The sequence below is a fragment of the Gymnoscopelus braueri genome, assembly GCF_963280865.1.
Source record: "Gymnoscopelus braueri genome assembly, contig: SCAFFOLD_51, whole genome shotgun sequence".
Classification (NCBI taxonomy): domain Eukaryota; kingdom Metazoa; phylum Chordata; class Actinopteri; order Myctophiformes; family Myctophidae; genus Gymnoscopelus; species Gymnoscopelus braueri.
In genome coordinates this window covers 269,101-288,859 of record NW_027660372.1, presented here as the reverse complement: position 1 = coordinate 288,859, position 19,759 = coordinate 269,101, and the positions used below count along the sequence as shown (strand labels likewise).

Below are 19,759 nucleotides of genomic sequence, written 5' to 3'. Positions count from 1 at the left end.
ATTATAATGCACTTATAAGGCATTATAACACTCGTTATAGATGTTTATAATTATGCATAACAACTTATAACAAGGGTTATGTATTATAACTTATAATAATATCATTTATAAGTGCTGGTCATAATGCATTATAAACTTAGTGGAACAGCACATTATAACTACCAGGTAACACTTTACTTAATGGTCTTATCTATAATGTATTATGATCACATTTATAATGCAATATAATGCATCATATTGCGTCATATGCTTCATAACACTCGTTATAAATGTTTATAATTATGCATAACAACTTCTAACACAGATGCTTTATAACTGACTACGTTATGGTAGTTATAATGTGCTGTACCACTGATCTTATAATGCATTATGACTAACACTTATAATACGTTATAAACGTAATAAGTTGTCATACATAATTAGTGTTATAATGCCTTATAAGTGCATTATAATGCATTATAAATGTGATCATAATGTACTACCTTCTGAGAGCTTCATGAGTGAAGATGAGCGAATCGACTTCAAAATCTCAAAATCGGTCGGGCTGACCGCTTAGACACGCGTGTGTTAACAACATGCACTGGTTTCCAACTTATATTATTACACTGTGTCACTTTGAACCAGAACATTGAAAATGATTGGACAATGCTAAAAGCAGCGCCTCACCGGATGTGACCTCACAGTGAGGCAGGTGTAGCTGGCTGACAGACCCCTGAGGACACTTGATGTCATACAGAGGCCCTGCAGGAGTCCCTGCTGTTGACTGGAGCTGTTCTTCATCCCACTCATCAGCCTTGTAGAGGACCTCTGCTTCCCCTGTCGTTTTAAACATCAACCCTGTCTCATTGCAATGGGACAGCCCTGCCTCGGGTAACTTGGAGCTGTGACACAAAACAATAATTTTATTGATATCATCTATTGACTTCATTAGGTGTCATGTTGCCACATGTTGCATCCAGTTCATTTACAATGCCAGTGGTTGGTTGAATAGAAACAACATGTTTGTGGAAACAGCTGTGGTGGTGAGTGATCAGCTGATGGGTTTAAAGACACAACTTCTACATTTATAGAGGAAGCTACCAATGAAGCTGTTTAGGATGACTGACCTGTATTCATAGGTTTTATGTTCTGTGTTCACGCTGGGTGAAAAGGTCTGAAATGCAGAAAGCAGTCAGGAAACAAACAATCAGTAACTTTCCTCAATGAGACTCAATTGAGTCACCTACCTGAGACTCCGCTGGTCATCAAATGATTGTCTTAGGAATGCGACCAAAAATAAATAATCTCCATGAGTCAGAGATGGGGACTCGAGTTAGGGACTCGGACTCGAGTCGCACTCGAGTGGCCAAAAACGAGACTCTCGACTCGACTCTGACTCGCCCCTCAAAGACTTGAGACTTGACTCGACTCGAGCCTCAAAGACTTGAGACTTGACTCGACTCGAGCCTCAAAGACTCGTGGACAATCTTTTTTTTTTGTTTATTTTTTGGACAAATAAATGAATGAAATGCCCAAAAAACTTCCACTCCCCTGTCCCCCCCCCCCCGCAAAGAAACCTCCGCTCCAGTGCGCGCTGCGCGGAGCCGGCTTCAGCCTTCAGTCAAGCTGTTTCATGCTGCTCATTAACGTAAACATGGAGAGGCGAGCGCAACAGCTGCTATGTGTGTGGCCGCCGCGGCCTTTCATCATAAAGTTTAAATATAAAAACTTTAACAAATTTAACGAAATTAAACAAATATGTTTAGCTCAGAATCAGCTATATAACCTCAGTTATCTTGGCATATGCTTACATTTTTTATAAGATGGTCGGATCATCTGTGACAGCACGTTTAGGAAACATCGGATTTTCATTTCGTTAAACCCAGCTGGGTGAATATTCAACACTTCACCACGGTAAACGCTACGCTCATGTAATGTTCACTGCATAAAAGCTGTGGTTCTCAAACCTTTTCAGGCCGTGACCCCCCAAAAGAATCATATTTGAACTGGGGATCCACATTTAGACAGTTTTTTGGTGCGCAACACAGCCCTCGTTTAAGTGAATTGCTTTCACCTGCTCTGCTGTTGGACTGCTGTGCGGAGTCGAGTGTGCGCAACAGGGCATATCTCCGCCAAGCCAGGGTGACCTACCCAGGCCCATGAAATTCATATGCAGGCATAGTAGCCAATTAGAATGAAATCTGCAAAAACTGACTCATATACTGATACAGAACCATATTGGCTATATATTATCGCTGTCGGGTGGAAATCTTGTATGTTCCTTTTTTATTATTATTTAAAAACAATTAAAAATCATGAAAATAGCCAATCTACAAGCTGTAATTATTAATAATTAAGAAATACTATATTTTAAAGAGTGAAAAATCAACTAAAGTCATTATTAGTGCAAGTTCAATCATATTTCATTTGAATGAAAATAAATTGTGGGGAAAATACATAAAATCTCTAATCTGTGAATCTAATGTGATTTATTATGACCTGTCTATACTTTTACATCTATGCCCCCCCCCCCCCCCCCCCCCCATTTTTTTTTTTTTTTTAAAAGACTTTAAAAAGACTCGAGACTTGACTCGGACTCGACCCTCAAAGACTTGACTCGGACTCGACTCGACTCAACCCTCAAAGACTTGAGACTCGACTCGACTCGAGCCTCAAAGACCCGAGACTTGACTCGGACTCGACTCGACTCAACCCTCAAAGACTTGAGACTTGACTCGACTCGAGCCTCAAAGACTTGAGACTTGACTCGGACTCGAGCTCAGAGACTCGTGGACATCTCTGCCATGAGTTAAAGCCTTCATGAGGTGTGTAATTGATAGAAAATAAGTCATTGTTTGGCTGAACTACTCCTTTAACTGAGTGTACTGTAATCTACTTTGAAGTGCCCTGTAGCAACTCATAATGTAATAACGGTTCATAATGTAATAAGGCTCATAATGTAATAACGGCTCATAATGTAGTAACGGCTCATCATTTAATAAACTAAACGTAATATAAGCTCATAATGTAATAATCGGCTCATAATGTAATAAAATCATGAGTGATCTGTAACATAACAGATATTTGCATAATGTAATAATAATGTATTACATAAAGAACCTTATTGAGCTTTTATTACATTTAGTTTATTACATTATGAACCATTATTACATTATGAGTTGCTACATGCCCTTCTCTAACAGCTGTGAAAACCTTATTTTTGTATGTTATATGCAGCACAATTATACCATTACCTATACCATTTATTTATTTTTTATTTAATTACGTTTGAATGAGTGATTATAAACACATGTTACAGCACTTTATATGTCAGTAGGCAGAAAAACATTATTTTCTTTTGCTGTGACTATTATTTTGCTGTGATGTTTTGATGTTTGATATTTTTTGCAGTGTTATTTTTGTGCATGGTTTGTTTTTCTACTTTTGTTTTCTATATTTGGAGTTTGTAATTGTTTTGCCTTAAGTAAATTTTTGTTTCTGCCATGGCACCCTAATAGACACTGATAGACAGCAGCCGTGCGACATAGGATCAGGTGGAGCTCTCTCAGCCAATCCAGAGCCGAGTAGGCAGAGGGGAGGTTCCCCCGAGAGACTGGACCAACTTTAAATGTTTGTAGCGAGACACAGGAGAGCAGAGCCAGGGTACGGACGCGCACACGGAGACAACAGACCAGCCAGATGAGGACACGGACAGGCAGAACGAGGCGATATAAGACGGCGACCACCCCATATGACACACAGACCATATCGTGCCTGTGGAGGACCGAGAGAAGGAGGACGCGACCCGAGTATTGACGTGCAACAACCGCAGCGGCAGAGCATAGCTCTGCCTCGCCGGTAAGTCTTCTATCAGACAACAATACTCGTGGTCCCCAGAGAGCTAAGCTAACAGAATTGTGAAAGTACCGTGAATCTGTGACTGGCGTCCCTCCTTGTCTTCCACAGGGACATTGACGCGACTGACGTGTGAGGTGGTGCCATCAATGCTGCTGTCCAATTCTGACAATTCTGTTAGCCTTCTCCTCTTGTAACTGGCTGGTTTCTCCGTTTTATTGTTTTATTCTATTTTAGTTAGTGGGCCCTTTTTAGTTTGTTTTTAGATAGGCATTTTATTGTGTTGGCTGTTTTAGATGCCACTGTAACTAGGGTAATTTACAATAAAAGTCATTTGTTTCACTTTGCAATTTTGCCTCAGTTTTAAGTTTTTGCCTTTTAAATCTCAAAGTTGTCAGACGAACCTGTGTTGCCTTTTTAAAGTTTTAACTGAGGACCAGACCTCTCAAAAGGTGGCGTAGTGGGACATTTTAGCTTTAAGCACCCTGCACTTTTACAAACTTTTTCACTTGTATTTTATTGTTTAATTTATAAGTATATTATTTAAGTATTGGAGTGCCACATATACATAAAAAGGAGTTCACAATATGTGTTTGACTGCTTGTATTAACTGAGCTATTAGAATATAGAAAAATTGAGATGTATCAAGATGCATCGTAGAGTCGAATCAAATCGTTAACCGATGAATCGTAATCAAATCGCGTAGCCAATGAAAATGCACACCTCTAGTTAGGATCCTATGCAATTCTAGCTCACAGCTACAGCAATCACAATCACACTGTTTCATACATTTTTGTCATAAGATTTTACACATCAGATCTCTTAGTTACATAATATGCAGTGCACACAGGTGGAGCACACTTTCCCTCGTCATATATACGATCTTTAATGATATGCGTCTCTCAAATCTTAAATAAAAAATAGCGTTGCAAATGTTGTGTTTTCTCAGGTAATAATTCAGTAGAAGCACCATTAGGCCTAAGTATATTTAATTGGTATGCAACATATTTCGGAGGAAGAGAGCCAGCAAGCGAGCTGTGTGTACGTGTGTTCATGCACGCCTGAGACTGATGCTGGCTGCAAACAGCAGTCAAGACAAACTCACTCCATTTTGTCCCATAAAAGTTACTTTGAATTTAATCTAACTTAATAATAAATATTATAATTGAAATGGCCAAGACATAGTGTGTGTCCGGGGTCTGCCAGCACACAAGCACTCCAACTGGCTTGTGTGATAATTCTTATTTATTTGATTATTAACCTAGACACCGGCTAACAGACACACGCACGCACGCACGCACGCACGCACGCACGCACGCACGCACGCACGCACGCACGCACGCACACACACACACACACACACACACACACACACACACACACACACACACACACACACACTTTACCAACCTGAAACGTCTCTGATGGCATCAGCGACACGTTTGGCTGACTCAGTCCGGCACCTGGAGGAAAAATAATAGCTTGGTTTTAGTTCAAATGAATAAACAGTACAACAGTCTTAGTAGGGCAGGGGAGAGGGTTCCCCAGCACCTGAGTGACATTTTTTTTGTAACCTGTTTTTTAGGACTCTTATGGTGTCTAGTTAAGATTTCTTCTTGTTGCCAGGGTCAGCTAATGTCCCATGGGGTTCAAAGGGATATTCCACCGCGCCTCAAGCTGAAAAGAATTGGCACTGCAGCAACTCTGATGATTTGAGCCTTTTTTATTTAGGTTACAGGGTGCAAAGCACAGAACAAAAACGACCATTTCAATAAGGTTACATCTTGATGACTTGTTGTCTTGCCCCTATAGGAACCAGGAGGTCTGGGGCGAGACTGATCGATCCTCCTTTTGTCTGCGCTATCCATGTTAACGTTTTTAACCAACCACGTCGCTTATTAGTTCACGTGAGAGGGTTGCCTTTAGCTCTGAATTTCTGCCATGTTCCGCTCCGCCCATGGAGATTGTGATTGGATGTGTCACCACATTGTGTTCACACTGTGTTTACATCAAAGAAAGGAAATAACGTAAAGAATTCTGTGGTGATGAATGTGAAGTGATATAAAATAAAATGTGGGACAGAGGGGGCGGGGCTTAAGCAATTACAGCTCGTCCCTATTGTGTTACAGCTGTTACAGTGTGTTAGTGTTACAGCTGCCATTAATTAGTGCTGTTGATTGCCTAGTGGTCAAATCGGGGTCAACCAGCCATCGTTAACCTGCCCCGAAGTTTAGCAGAGCTGTAGTTGTCCTGTGCTCTCTCTCTCTTTCTGCGTGCCTGTGTGTGTGTGAGAGGGGGGGAGGGGGAGTTCAGCTGCCTGCACTGCCCTGAGACAGAGAGAATACTTCTCCATACGACAGTGTTTTACAAAGATTCTACTTGTTTTCTGCACTGTGCCTTGAATTCCGCCGACGGCTTTGAAATCCACGGACGGCCTTGAAATCTGAGGTAATTCCTGCAATCGTGGAATCGCGTTTTCCAAGGAGGACTATCTAGTTCCTAGATTGATTCCATGGTCAAACATAAAGGTGAGAGAGTGAAGAACTTACCTGTTGTCTGGCTAATCTGAAGTTCATTCACACCTGATACACCTGAGAGAAAACAACAATCAGTTGATACTGTTACAGAAATGACTTTTATGTTCATGATGTGAAGAAAACAAGCAGCAAGACACAATATTCAATGAACTGATTCACTATCGATGGCCAAAATGCAAAACCTCCTATGCGCAAATTTCATGATTTTCGGATTTCACTGTGAATGAGGACTATAGGCTATGCTGCACATGATCAGTCTGTCTGCAAGATAGTCCTGCCCCTCATTTTGTCAGAAAAAGTCATTTGACTAAAACCTCCTATCATGTTCAGTGCCAATTAGTGCTGAAATGTTGAAGCGCAAAGCCTCTTATCTGCACCAGAACTAGTTGAGCAGCAGACAGAGCTGAAACTTGGGAATTTTATGTTATGTAGACCGTCTAAATGTCTTTCAGTTTGTAGTCATCTATTACTTTCAAAATAAAAAAGTGTCTTCCCTCCTTACTAGTTAAGTATTTGTTAGTAACTCTGTCAAGTTAATTGCATTGCCTTGTTGATTGCTAATGATTAGTGTCAGGTGGTGACACTTTTATCACACCAAGAGTGTGAGTTGATAAAAAAAAATCATGGTAATACTTGATACAGTACTGTAGAATGTCTTGATCTCAAAATGAGCATAAATTATTTAACAAAAATAATGTTTGTTTGTAAGCCTAACTATTTCTAGGTAAAAACCTCCTATGTGCATCTATGTAGATAGGAGGTCATTTTTAGGTATAGATAGGAGGTTTTGGCATTGAACATTTTGAACTTGTGGTTAGAGGTTGTCATTGCTGCTTAAATGTGAACGTCATTGTCGTGATTTTTTATTAATTGCAGATCAAAATCACACGTGAACACCGTGGCAGCCAACAACCCTGTGAAAATATTGTGGTGTGTCGGTTGGGGGGTATGAGGGTATGGGGGTGGGATGGGGTTTGGAGTTATAGGGTGTGGGAGGTGTGGGTGGTGGTTGGGGGGGTATGGGGTGGGGGGTGCATGAGGGTTTGGGTGGGTGGAGTTTGGGGGTTGTGGTGTGCTGGTTGGGGGCATGGGGACCGGGGGTTCTGGGAGTGGGGGTAATGGGTTGGGTGGGTTTTGGGGGTATGAGGGTATGGGGTGGGATGGGGTTTTGAGTTATGGGGGTTGTGAGGTGTGGGCTGGCAGTTGGGGGGTATGGGGTTTGTGGGAGTGGGGGAGTATTGCAGGTGGTGGAGTTGGGGGGTAGAGGGTATGGGGGGGATTATGTTGAGGGGGGCATAGGCCAGTTAGGCCGGATCATACAGGATAGGGTCTTTGTGATACGAAAGTGTGGTCTAGCCAACACCAACTCAGGACTCCTGAAGTGGGATGGGGTTTTGAGTTAGGGAGGTGGAGAGGTGTGGGCTGGCAGTTGGGGGGGTGGGGGTTGTGGGAGTGGGGGAGTATTGCAGGTGGTGGAGTTGGGGGGTAGAGGGTATGGGGGGGATTATGTTGAGGGGGGCATAGGCCAGTTAGGCCGGATCATACAGGATAGGGTCTTTGTGATGCGAAAGTGTGGTCTAGCCAACACCAACTCAGGACTACTGAAGTGGGATGGGGTTTTGAGTTAGGGAGGTGGAGAGGTGTGGGCTGGCAGTTGGGGGGGGGGGGGGTTGTGGGAGAGGGGGAGTATTGCAGTAGGTGGAGTTGGGGAGTATAGGGTATGGGGGGGATTATGTTGAGGGGGGCATAGGCCAGTTAGGCCGGATCACACAGGATAGGGTGTTTGCGATGCGAGAGTGTGGTCTAGCCAACACCAACTCGGGACCCCTGAAGTGGGATGGGGTTTTGAGTTATGGAGGTGGAGAGGTGTGGGCTGGCAGTTGGGGGGGGGGTTGTGGGAGTGGGGGAGTTTTGCAGGTCGTGGAGTTGGGGGTAGAGGGTATGGGGGGAATTATGTTGAGGGGGGCATGGGTCAGTTAGGCCGGATCATATAGAATAGGGTCTTTGCGATGTGTGAGTGTGGTCTAGCCAACACCAACTTGGGACTCCTGAATCGCTGCCCTCCACACTCTCCTATCTAGCATCAGGGTCTTGAGCTCTACAGTATTGTTGGCTAAGCTGTTACGCCAAAGTGCATCTACGTGGGTGGTGCACTTCTTGTCTCTCCAGGCTTTGCACTGGGTTGGCTCTCATAGTGTTAGTTTGCTTGCCACTAGTTATGGGTCCCTGACGCAGTGCCCTGCCTCATCCTTCTCTCTCTGACTTTGTCTGTGACCCATGGTAGGTTCCTGTAGAGGACCACATTTCTGATGTGGTCCGTCCATGTGACTCCTAGTGCCATTCATAGGATTCCATCATCACTACAACTCTATCAAAGGCCCTTTCCTGTTGTGCTGTGACGGTCCATGTCTCAGCCCCATACAGCAGTACTGACTCCACTGTAGCTATACGAACAGCCGCCTCTTGAGGTCTTCTCCCATATCTGATTTCCACACTCTCCTCATCCCATGCAAGGCATTCCAGTCAAGTGCCCCCCGGACCTTCAGGTCCTGTTCCATTGAAGCAGTCCAGGCCCAGGTTATTAGAAGTCCTGGACTGCCTCGAGTAGCTTGTCTCCATCATCTGAACCATCTTCTCAGGAACTCCATAGGCCCGGAGAATGTTCATCAGATTCCCCCGGTGGATGGTGCCAAAAGCCTTTTGGAAGTCATGAAGGTGATCACCACTGAAAGATTCCGCTCCTTACTCCTTCCAGAATCCTCCTCAGCACCAGTATCTGCCCGAGTTTCTCATTACAGGGTCTAAGATGGGTCTAAGACGGTTGAGGATCTTCCTGTTAGCCGTCTTGGCAACTTGTGAGCTCAGGCTAATGCCTTGGTGAGTTCGCCTGACTTTGGTACTGGATCGATGATCATTTTGCTCCACAGCTTCGGCAGCTTGCTAGACGTGTGTGCTTGATAAAATCCAACACCACCTCGTCTATGGGCACATACATCAGAACCTCTGCTGTCACTCCATCTTCCCCGCAGCTCTTGCCTCACTTGATAGTAGCCTTGGCCCTCTGGTACTCATCCATGGTGAACCGTCTGGTTTGGGAAGGTCATGGAAGACAGGAGCATCGGATCATCCTCTTCTTTGGTTGAAGGAGGATTTCCTAGGAGTGTTTTGAAGTGCTGGTACCATGTTTCAACTCGTTCCTCTGCGCTTTCTCACCAGATCTTGGAAGTCTGAGAAGAGCTTCTGCCAGAAATGTCATTGATGAGCTTCCAGCTCTTGCCATGTTTCTGGTGAACATGCACCTCTTTAATGTCCCTGATCTTTTGGGTCAGCTCCCGTTGTTCCAGTTGCATACACTTGATATAGCTCCTCCTTCCTCCGCTTATATTCCTCCCTCAGACCCTCTCCTTTTTGGTCAGCGACAAAGTCCCTGTGTGCTGCTCTCATCTCCTCCCTGGCTGTGGTGATTCTAGGGTCAAGGCATCCGTCTTTCCTCCTTGCTTATAGGCTCTTTAAGACATTCAATGATATTACATACTATTCCACTATCCACACCGGACACAAGGTTGGTGATCCAGTTGTATGAGTTAGGGGAGTTGGAGGGCATGAGGGTTTGGGTGGGTGGGGTTTGGGGGGTGTGTTGTGCTGGTTGGGGGGAATGGGGGTTGTGGGAGTGGGGGGGTATTTCAGGTGGTGGAGTTGAGGGTATAGGGGGGATTATGTCGAGGGGTGCCTGGGCCAGTTGTTTTGTAGTCCACCTAATGGGTGGGGTTTGAGGGGTGTGTTGTGCTGGTTGGGGGGAATGGGGGTTGTGGGAGTGGGGGGGTATTTCAGGTGGTGGAGTTGAGGGTATAGGGGGGATTATGTCGAGGGGTGCCTGGGCCAGTTGTTTTGTAGTCCACCTAATTGTTGTTGTTTTTGGAAAAAAGCGTATACAGTCTACTAACCATTTCATACCATTGAAAATTACCACGACCACACGCATCTCGTGCAGGGAATGATTATTGTATACCTCAGAAAACAAACCTAGACCACACCACTGATGCAACTGTTTGCAGCTGTAAATCTATGTATTTACAGCCTGTACTATTTATCATTATTTAGTTATGCAATCACTTAACATCACAGTGCAAAACCTCCTATCTGCAGAATTATCCAGGAAAAGTGGGGAAAAACCTCCTATCTGCATTTGCAATATGAGATCAGTGTAATTAACATATAATATTGTAATATAATCCAGAAATCCAGAAACGGTGAATTATGTGATGGGTATCATAAAAAAATAGCATTGTGCAAAAAAGATACAACATTTTGTAGTTTTCTTTTTCATTTTCCCAACAATGTTAATTTTTCAGATAGGAGGTTTTGCATTTTGGCCATCGCTATATTACATCATCAGAGAAGAATCAGAACATCTGATCACTTCAATACATTTGTCTTATTTAATAACTTAAAGGATGACTCACTCCACCCATTTTCAACCTCTCTTCATATAATTGGTCCTCACTAATGCTCATTATAATGGTGGCACTTTGTTTCTACTCAGTTTGTGTCCCAGAGGAGGGATGTGGACAGTTCAGAAAGAAAAAAAAATTCAAGCAAGTACAATATCTTCCATTATAGCATGCTAACTTTCCAGCAATAGAAAGCCTGCAGTTTCTATTAGCTTGGATTCCCCATCGATGATGTCACTGGTAGGCAGGTTTCTGAACTGTCCACAGCGCTCCTCTGAGACACAGAGTGAGTAGACACAAATGGTAACTTATTATAATGAACATTAGTGAGGAGCAATTATATGAAGATAGATTGAAATGGGTGAAGTCATCCTTTAAGTAACACTGTTTTCATCAAAATGTTAAACTCTATTCCTCCAGTACAGTCAGTATGTTAAAATAAATGCTGTAATAATAGTTTGAATGATATTAGAAACAGGAAACTAACCTGCAACCTGCATTACACCTTCATTACTGAATCCACCAGGGAGGCTTGCTAGTGATGCTGTTACACTGGACACATCACTCTGTATGTAGAACAAAGAAGACATTAACATGTTACAATCACACCATAAATGTTATTATTACTTATTAACTATCGTCTGTAAAATCGATAAGCATTATGTCTGGATTATGGAAGCTTTGTTCATGATAAAATCAACAATAAATACATTTAGAGGGAATGATCAATAGGCTGTCCTGAACCAGATGTGTTGGAAATATACATTGATTGTACGAGTTGTCCGTTATTATAAATGTTATTGGAAAGAAGAAGAGTGTGTAAAGTCAGTCTCTTTGGCGATCAAAAGTGTAGCTTTTGTCCCAAAGGACTGTCAATTCTTAATGAACAGCTTCCCTATGAAGCTTGACCTAATGAATAAATGTCAACATTATGTGAGCATAATAACTTCCTTAGAAAGTTCTACTGTATATCAGAGATAGATGAGTGTTAGACAAACCCTCAGACAGGTCATTAGTATTGAGTGTCTGTGTCTCCACAAACTACAACTTCCTCTCTCATCTCCTCTCTCTTCTTTCAATCTTCTTCTTGTCTGTTCCATTCTGAATCAATTTATTTTTATTTAGTTTTGTATTTTATATTTTTTTCATCTCTCTACTCTTATCTGTACCTATCTTGTGTTTTACATTTACAGCTGTTGCTGCTACAACATCTGAATTCACCCACAGCGATTAGTAATTTATCTTTATCATTCTTCAGCAGTAAATGTTTTCATTCTTTTCAGTCTTTCAAACAGTGTCATGTGTCTTGTCTCATGTCCCACCTTGAAGTGTCCTGTGTCTCTGACAGAGCTGTCTTCTCTGGAGACTGAAGGTTCAAAGTGTCCTCTGTTCCTCGTCACCATGTCTTCTGTTTTCTCCATCAGCTCTGTCACTTCTGAAATGTGCCAACAGGTATGTAGAACATGGTACCTGTTGGCACATTTCTCCAGGATCCACCTCAGAGGTTCTCCTTCAGACTCTATGTACTCCTCAACATGTCTCCCTCCCAGCCAGTATCCCCACATGAACAGAACCAGAGTGTTTCTCCAGACTCTGTCCCCCAGCAGCTCCATGTGTTCCTCCACTGATCTCCTGTCAGCTTCAGAGAAACTGGACCTGACATCAACAGTCACCAGGACAGCGTGGGGTCCAGGAGAACACAGAGTCACACCGTGTAGAAGGACGTCTTTGGTCTTCTGTGATGGAGGTGTAGTCGACCAGTCTGGACAGATCACCACACTGACTTCTCTGTCAGCAACTGGTCTCTGTTGTCTGACACATTGTGTCAGTTTAGTCTGGCTTTTAAACTCCTGGAATATGAGGTTTACTGTATGTTAGTCATAAAATGCAAAAACTTCATTCTATTCTGTCCTCAATGAATACATTAATATATTACTAATTACAATCCAGTAATATGATTGTAAATGGTCCATTCTGCATAATGAGTACTTTTATTGTAGTTTGGTACAGTGACTATATTATTATGACAATACTGTTCTTGGTCTTAAAGGGATAGTTCACCCCAAAAAAGTACTTTCTTTCTGTAGATTAGTCACTCCATGGAGACTTGAATTCATGGATATTGTGTTGTTTTTGTCTCATTCCTAAGACAATAATTTGATGACCGGCAGCGGTTCCGGTAGGAGACACAAAGAGTCTCATTTGTGTCTCCTACCGGAACCGCTGTCTACCGGTCCGCTGGTCATCAAATTATTGTCTTAGGAATGAGACAAAAACTAAAACATATCCATGAATTCCCTTTAAGACCTATTTTATACTTTGGCTAAAGCTCAAAACATGTTGCTATGAGACAGGTTGTAAGCTTGTAGATCTGCTATTTTCAAACAATGCAAGAATAAATTGGGGGGGTATGAAAAATTATTAACCCATTAAGACCGGGAACGCACCTGTGTGATTTTTATATACAAGCTCATAGCGCGGCACCTATGAGCTTGTAGATCTGCTATATATTTATTTTAATCATGAAGATTTGTGCAAATCTTTGACTATATATTTTTAAAGCGAATATTTTTAACTCAAATCTTTGTTTCTGGGGGATTCTATGTCTTCTAAATCCTAACAGTTTTTTGAAAAAACGTATGTTGCTATAATCAGTGGTGTTCAAACTTTTTCATGTCAAGGACCCCCAAAATTGTATGTATTTGGCCGCGGACCCCCATCTCAAAATATGTTGTTCCAGGGACCCCCCAGAAGCAAAGATTTTAGTTACAAATGTTCGCTTTAAAACAATATATATTTAAAGATGTGCTAAAATTTCCGCGATAAAGAAAAAAATGCTGATCTACGAGCTTGTAGATCTGCTATTTTTTAATGGCCAAATAAATCTAAAGTAACATAGATGATGCTTTCCCAGTCTTAAAGGGTTAAGACACCAGGGTGGAAGTGGTTAAACATTCATGACAGCAGATACTTTCACATTAACAGAAATCAATTAATAATCAGAAAACATTTATATTTATACATATTTGAACATTTATATTTGATCTCTTCACTGTTTACTTCTTTCATTATAACATTCATATCATATTACTCACCTTGAATGGAGTTTCTGTAAACACATAGTCCTGCAGAATGAGATTTCCAGCTCTGTTCCTGACATCCTGCTCTCCACCAACCAGCATCAATCTCACATCTGATAGACTCTGATGTTCTCCTGACACACACACACACACACACACACACACACACACACACACACACACACACACACACACACACACACACACACACACACACACACACACACACACACACACACACACACACACACACACACACACACACACACACACACACACACACACACACACACACACAGTGGTGTAAAGAAGTGGTTCTCAAACGTTTTGGTTCCAAGGATCCCCACATGTATATATTTGGCCACAGACCCCCATCTGAGAATGTTTTGTGCCAGGGACCCCCAGAAGAGAATATTTGTGTTAAAACAATTGTAAATTATTCAAATATTTTCAAAAATGTTAAAAAAGAGCAGATGTACAAGCTCGCAGCAGGAAGTGGCGCGCTGTGAGCTTGTATATCTGCTATCTTTGAATAACCAACGTATAAAATCTGGAACATTTTGCAATGGGACACCCTGGAAACCCACTTTACCCCACTTTGAGAACCACTGGTGTAAAGTAACTAAGTACATTTACTCAAGTGCTGTATTTACAGTAAGTACAATTTTGAATTACTTTTACTTTACCTGAGTATTTCCATTTTTGATACTTCATACTTCTACTCCACTACATCTCAGAGGCAAATATTGTACTTTTACTCCATTACAATTATTTTACAGCTTTAGTTACTAGTTACTTTGTTCAAAAATAGCTGATCTACAAGCTCACAACACAACACGATGCGACACGTTGTGCTGCTTAACACTGATATTTAGGATTGGATTCAGAGATTGTGTTATATGAATTATTAATAAGATTAAGTAATTAACCTTGAGAATAAACACTGAAAATTAATACAATTGACAAAAAGTTACAACATATTTATGAGCAGATGCTTTACTGGTGTTCAGTTGTGATTAAGTTTGAATTTTAGTTTTTTATTTATTGCCCCTTTTTTTGCACTGATGTATTATTAATATTATTGTTAACTCTTTGCCTGCCACTGACGAGACCTCTGGTCAGATTCTGCTAAGGCGCATCCTGCTTCTGACGAGATTGACTTGATTTTGAAAAAAAAGTGGTGGGGGGGTGGAGGGGGGGGGGCTGTTCCGCAGCCTGTGAATGATCCCAGGATCACGAAGAAGAGAAATCAGAAATCAGAACTCAGAAATCACGTGATCACAACAAAATAAAAATAAAATAAAGCTAGTTTCCTGTAGTGTTAAAGGATTGATAAAAGTCCACTTTTCTCTGCTTTTTTTTTGGCCGTGGCTGGCCATAGCTACGGAATGGAGGATCATGACCGGCCAATATCACCCCCCCCCCCCGACTCTACGAGACCCCTGTGCGTGTAATGAGGCAATCTCCACGAAGACGCCGATCATGGTAAATATTACATTATTTATAATATAAGATTAGTAAAATCGTTTTCGCTGGCAGTGGTGTCACAGACAGACAGACAGACAGACAGACAGACAGACAGACAGACAGACAGACAGACAGACAGACAGACAGACAGACAGACAGATTGATCACCTTCAGAGAGAGCTTTCAGAGTGGTCAGTTTCCTGGTCAGTGTCTGGACATGTTCCTCTATGTTCCTCTTCCTCTCTGACATCTTCTCACAAACATCTCCATCAGCTTCACAGTGTCCACCTCTGTTTTCTGACATCATCTCATCTATCTTCTGCAGCAGCTGTGTGACCTGAGTGTCATCTCTCTTCTCATTGTAGAAGACATGATACCTGTTCCCACATTTGTCAACAAGCCAGCGGAGGTCTTCTCCTTCAGCCTCAATGTGCTGCTCAATGCTTCTGTCTCCCAGACGGTCTCCATGAGTGAACAGTACCATAGAGTGACTCCAGAGACTCTGTGACAGAAGTGTCATGTGTTCCTCTACTGCTACTCTCTGTGCTTTGGTGAATGCTTTATGAAGAGGAACCGTCAGAAGAGCAGCATGTGGTCCAGGAGGACAGAGACACACACTATTCTGGATCTCCAGTTTGTCCATCTCTGAGGTGTCCTGTAGTGGACTGTTGTAGTACCAGCCTGGTGAGTCCACCACTGTCACCTGTCTCCCTGCTACTGCACCCTGTCTCACCTCACACTGCACTGACCTCTGACCAGCTTTAAAACCACTTCCTGTCAGAATGGTGTTTCCTGCTGAACTCTTCCCAGAGCCCTGCTCTCCCAACAACACAATCCTGAGGTCAGTCAGTCCTGTCAGAGAAAACAATGTTTACTTTCACTTTGTTTAACAACATTTTCAAGGTTTTTGTTTTAAATAGTGAAAATAGCCGATCCACAAGCTGATAATGCTTCTCAACGTGACACATTGTGAGCTTGTAGATCTGCTGTTTTTGCTATTTGTCATATAACACAATATATCGTTGCTGTAAATTAACGCCCTACTTCACCATACAAGAGTGTCACACAACAAAAAATAGCAGATCTACAATTTTATTCATAGGTGAAATGTTATTGTTTAAACATGCTAACCCTGGTGTCCTTATAAAAAAAAAGTTCCCCATAAAAGTGAAAATAGCAGATCTTTTGTGTTTCTGTCTTTATTGTATTGTCATGTTGGGCTATGCTGTGCCCTATGTCCTGTCATGCTCGTTGTGTATTGTCTACCTTTTTGTCTAATACAAATATTGAAACAGAAAATAGCAGATCTATACAAGCTCACAACGTGTCGCATTGCGACGCGTTGCGAGCTTGTAGATCTGCTATTTTCACTATTTGGCATATGATGAAGTATATATAGGGCTTCAACACATAAAACCTAGCATCCCTATTCTGAGGAAATAGCTGATCTACAAGCTCACATGTGTCGTGTTGCACCGTGTTGTGAGGTTGTAGATCTGCTATTTTCACTCTATTTACATGTTGTAAAAATAACAATCAAAAGGAAGTGTTTTGGACATACAGCAACGATATGTTTAAAACATTGTATCTTTGTTCCTCAACCAATAAACCACTTCAACACTATACTTAGTTGAGTGGAGTCCCCCAGGGGACTGTACTAGGCCTCCACCTGTTTTCACTCTATACTAAATATATTAGCACAAAATAGCAGATCTACAACCTCACAACACGGTGCAACGCGACACGTTGTGAGCTTGTAGATCAGCTATTTCCCCAGAATAGGGATGCTAGGCTTCATGTGGTTAAGCCCTATATACTTCATCATCATAAGACAAATACTGAAAATAGCAGATCTATAGCTTATAGATCAGCTATTTTCACTATTGTGGGGATTATAATCCTTTTTTTATAGGGACACCCGGGTTAGCATGTTTAACTCATTAAGACCTGAGGCCGATTCTACAAATACCTTCTAAACCAGCAGTTCTCAAACTTTTTCATGTCAAGGACCCCTAATGATATGTATTTGGCTGAGGACCCCCATCAGATTTTTTTTGTGTCAGGGACCCCCAGGAGAGAAGATTTGTGTTAAAGAATGTGTCAAACACGTTCAAGATTTTTCAAAAATGTTGAAAAATCGCAGATGTAAAAGCTCGCAGCACGGCACAAACCCTTTGATATACACTTGGCCGCGGACCCCCATCTGAAAATGTTTTGTGCCAGGGACCCCCAGAGGCAAAGATTTGAGTTAAAAATGTTCGCTTTAAAAAATTCACATATTCAAAGACACACATTTTCAAGATGTTTCTAAAATAGCAGATCTACAAGCTCATAGGGCGGCACTCGGTGCCGCGCTATGAGCTTATAGATCTGCTATTTTTGATTAGCCAAAGCTAAGTGGTTAAAATGATTGTGACGCTATGCTAACTAATTTTGCTGGGGACCCCCCTGGTAACCCCCACACTGGACCACTGGTGGTCCCCGGACCACTGGTTGAGAACCATTGACTTAAACAATAACATTTCACCAGCAAATAAAATTAAAACCGAACACAATGTGTTTCTTTGTCAATACAATCTCCTCACATCAGAAAAAATGCCATTTAGGTTAAAAATGTGCTAATTGTCACTTAAACAAAGTAAACAAAACATACCAATGTGTTTTGGAAGTCCAGTTGTTTGTTTCTGAGCGTCTGTCCTCCTTTGTTCTGCTCTTCTTCTGATGGTTCTCTCCTTCTCCTTCAGTTCCTCTGAGACGTGTTCTTCTGTCTCTTAGTGACAACCATTACTAGTCACCATCTGATCTATCTTCTCCAGCAGCTTTCTGACCTGACTTCTATCTCCTCTGTCACTAATGTTAAGAACATGGAAGCGACCTTCACATTTCTCAATAAGAGGTCTTATCTCAGGGTCAGATCTAGTGAGATCAGTGTTCATGTTATTTCTATCTACAGTGAACACCACAATAGTGTGTTTCCACACTCTGTCACTGAGGAGAAATCTCACATGCTCCTCTGCTGACATCCATGTTCCTACACATGGTCTGTCCAATCTGATCACTAGGACAAAGGCATGGGGTCCTAGAGGACACAGATTCACACTCTGTTGGATTTCTAACTGAGTCAGTTTAGGGGTCAGATCTAGGGGAAGATGAGACCTCCATCCTGGAGTGTCTACCACAGTGACCTGTCTGCCTGACACTTCCTCTTGTCTCATGACACTCTGAGATGTTATTCTGTTTGCTTTAAAAACATCTCTGCCCAGGATGATGTTTCCTACTGAACTCTTTCCACTGCCTCTACCTCCAGGTCTTCCCCCGATCAGAACAATTCTCAGTTCTGATGGGTCGATGTTCTTCCCTGGATGGAAAGAGTCAAATAATACTATTATTATTGCCGCACGCACGCACGCGCGCACACGCGCACACACACACACACACACACACACACACACACACACACACACACACACACACACACACACACACACACACACACACGGGGGGGGGGGGGGAGGGGGGGCTCTAGTAAAGGTCTAAAAGGCCTATATCAGGGATCTTCAACAGGGGCTGCGGGACCCTGTTGAACCCTTAGATCAGGTCTTCAACGTTTTTGGGTCCAAGGACCCCTTAGCTGAGATAGAGACAAAGCAGGGACCCCCCCACTACATATTGTATAACATTGTGTTGCAGATTAAACTTTCTCATAGATTTCATAGATAGCTTCATAGACTTAGTTGACAACACTATCAATGTGTAGCGTTGTGTTGGATTCATGTTAATATGTATTTTCAGACAGTTAGCCACTTAAACCCTCAATACTTGGAAAACCTGTACTTTATCTGCTCCTTTCTTCCCTCTACACCAAACCTCTGTGTAGAAAATAGCAGATCTACAAGCTCAAAACGAGCTTGTAGATCTGCTATTCTCGGCTAATGTTCCCCTCAGAATAGGGATGCTAGGATTCAAGAGGTTAATGTTAGAAAAGTGCTCCGAGGAGCACAGGTCTCCTCCAGGTCAGGTAGGTTATTGTGGCCTCCTGGTGGCGCTATAATAGGCCAATGTGAAAAGGTAGCCATTTCTTCTTAGGCCTTGCACGGCAATTGGACACTGACTGCATTCATGATTTGAGGCATTTTGTTCAAAACAATTGTTTTGCTAAATTAGACCTGCTGGTGGCGCTATAACAGGCCAATTTTAAAAGGGTGGCATTTGCTCCTCAACATAGTGTGAATGTGCGTGCAAAGTTTGACCACAATCGGATGCTGCGTTCATGATTTGCGGCATTTTGTTAAAAACAAGCCACTACTGCAAACTTTAGACGTAAATCTTAGCCAATCAGGATGGAATATGAAAAATCAAACACATCCGTCTTGATCACATGACTATGGAG

General features: G+C 42.2%; 1 protein-coding gene across 1 annotated transcript in view; it reads right to left on the bottom strand.

Moving 5' to 3' along the window:
* Positions 1–19,759, bottom strand: part of LOC308081608 (uncharacterized protein) — a gene marked incomplete at both ends in the record, with an annotated part of 146,000 nt that overhangs the window by 15,547 nt on the left and 110,694 nt on the right. Inside the window, 3 exons of the mRNA XM_080457969.1 lie at positions 667–881; positions 1,107–1,153; positions 5,245–5,297. Coding sequence (XP_080314095.1) covers positions 667–881; positions 1,107–1,153; positions 5,245–5,297 — 315 coding nt within the window. The remainder of the gene's footprint in view (positions 1–666; positions 882–1,106; positions 1,154–5,244; positions 5,298–19,759) is intronic.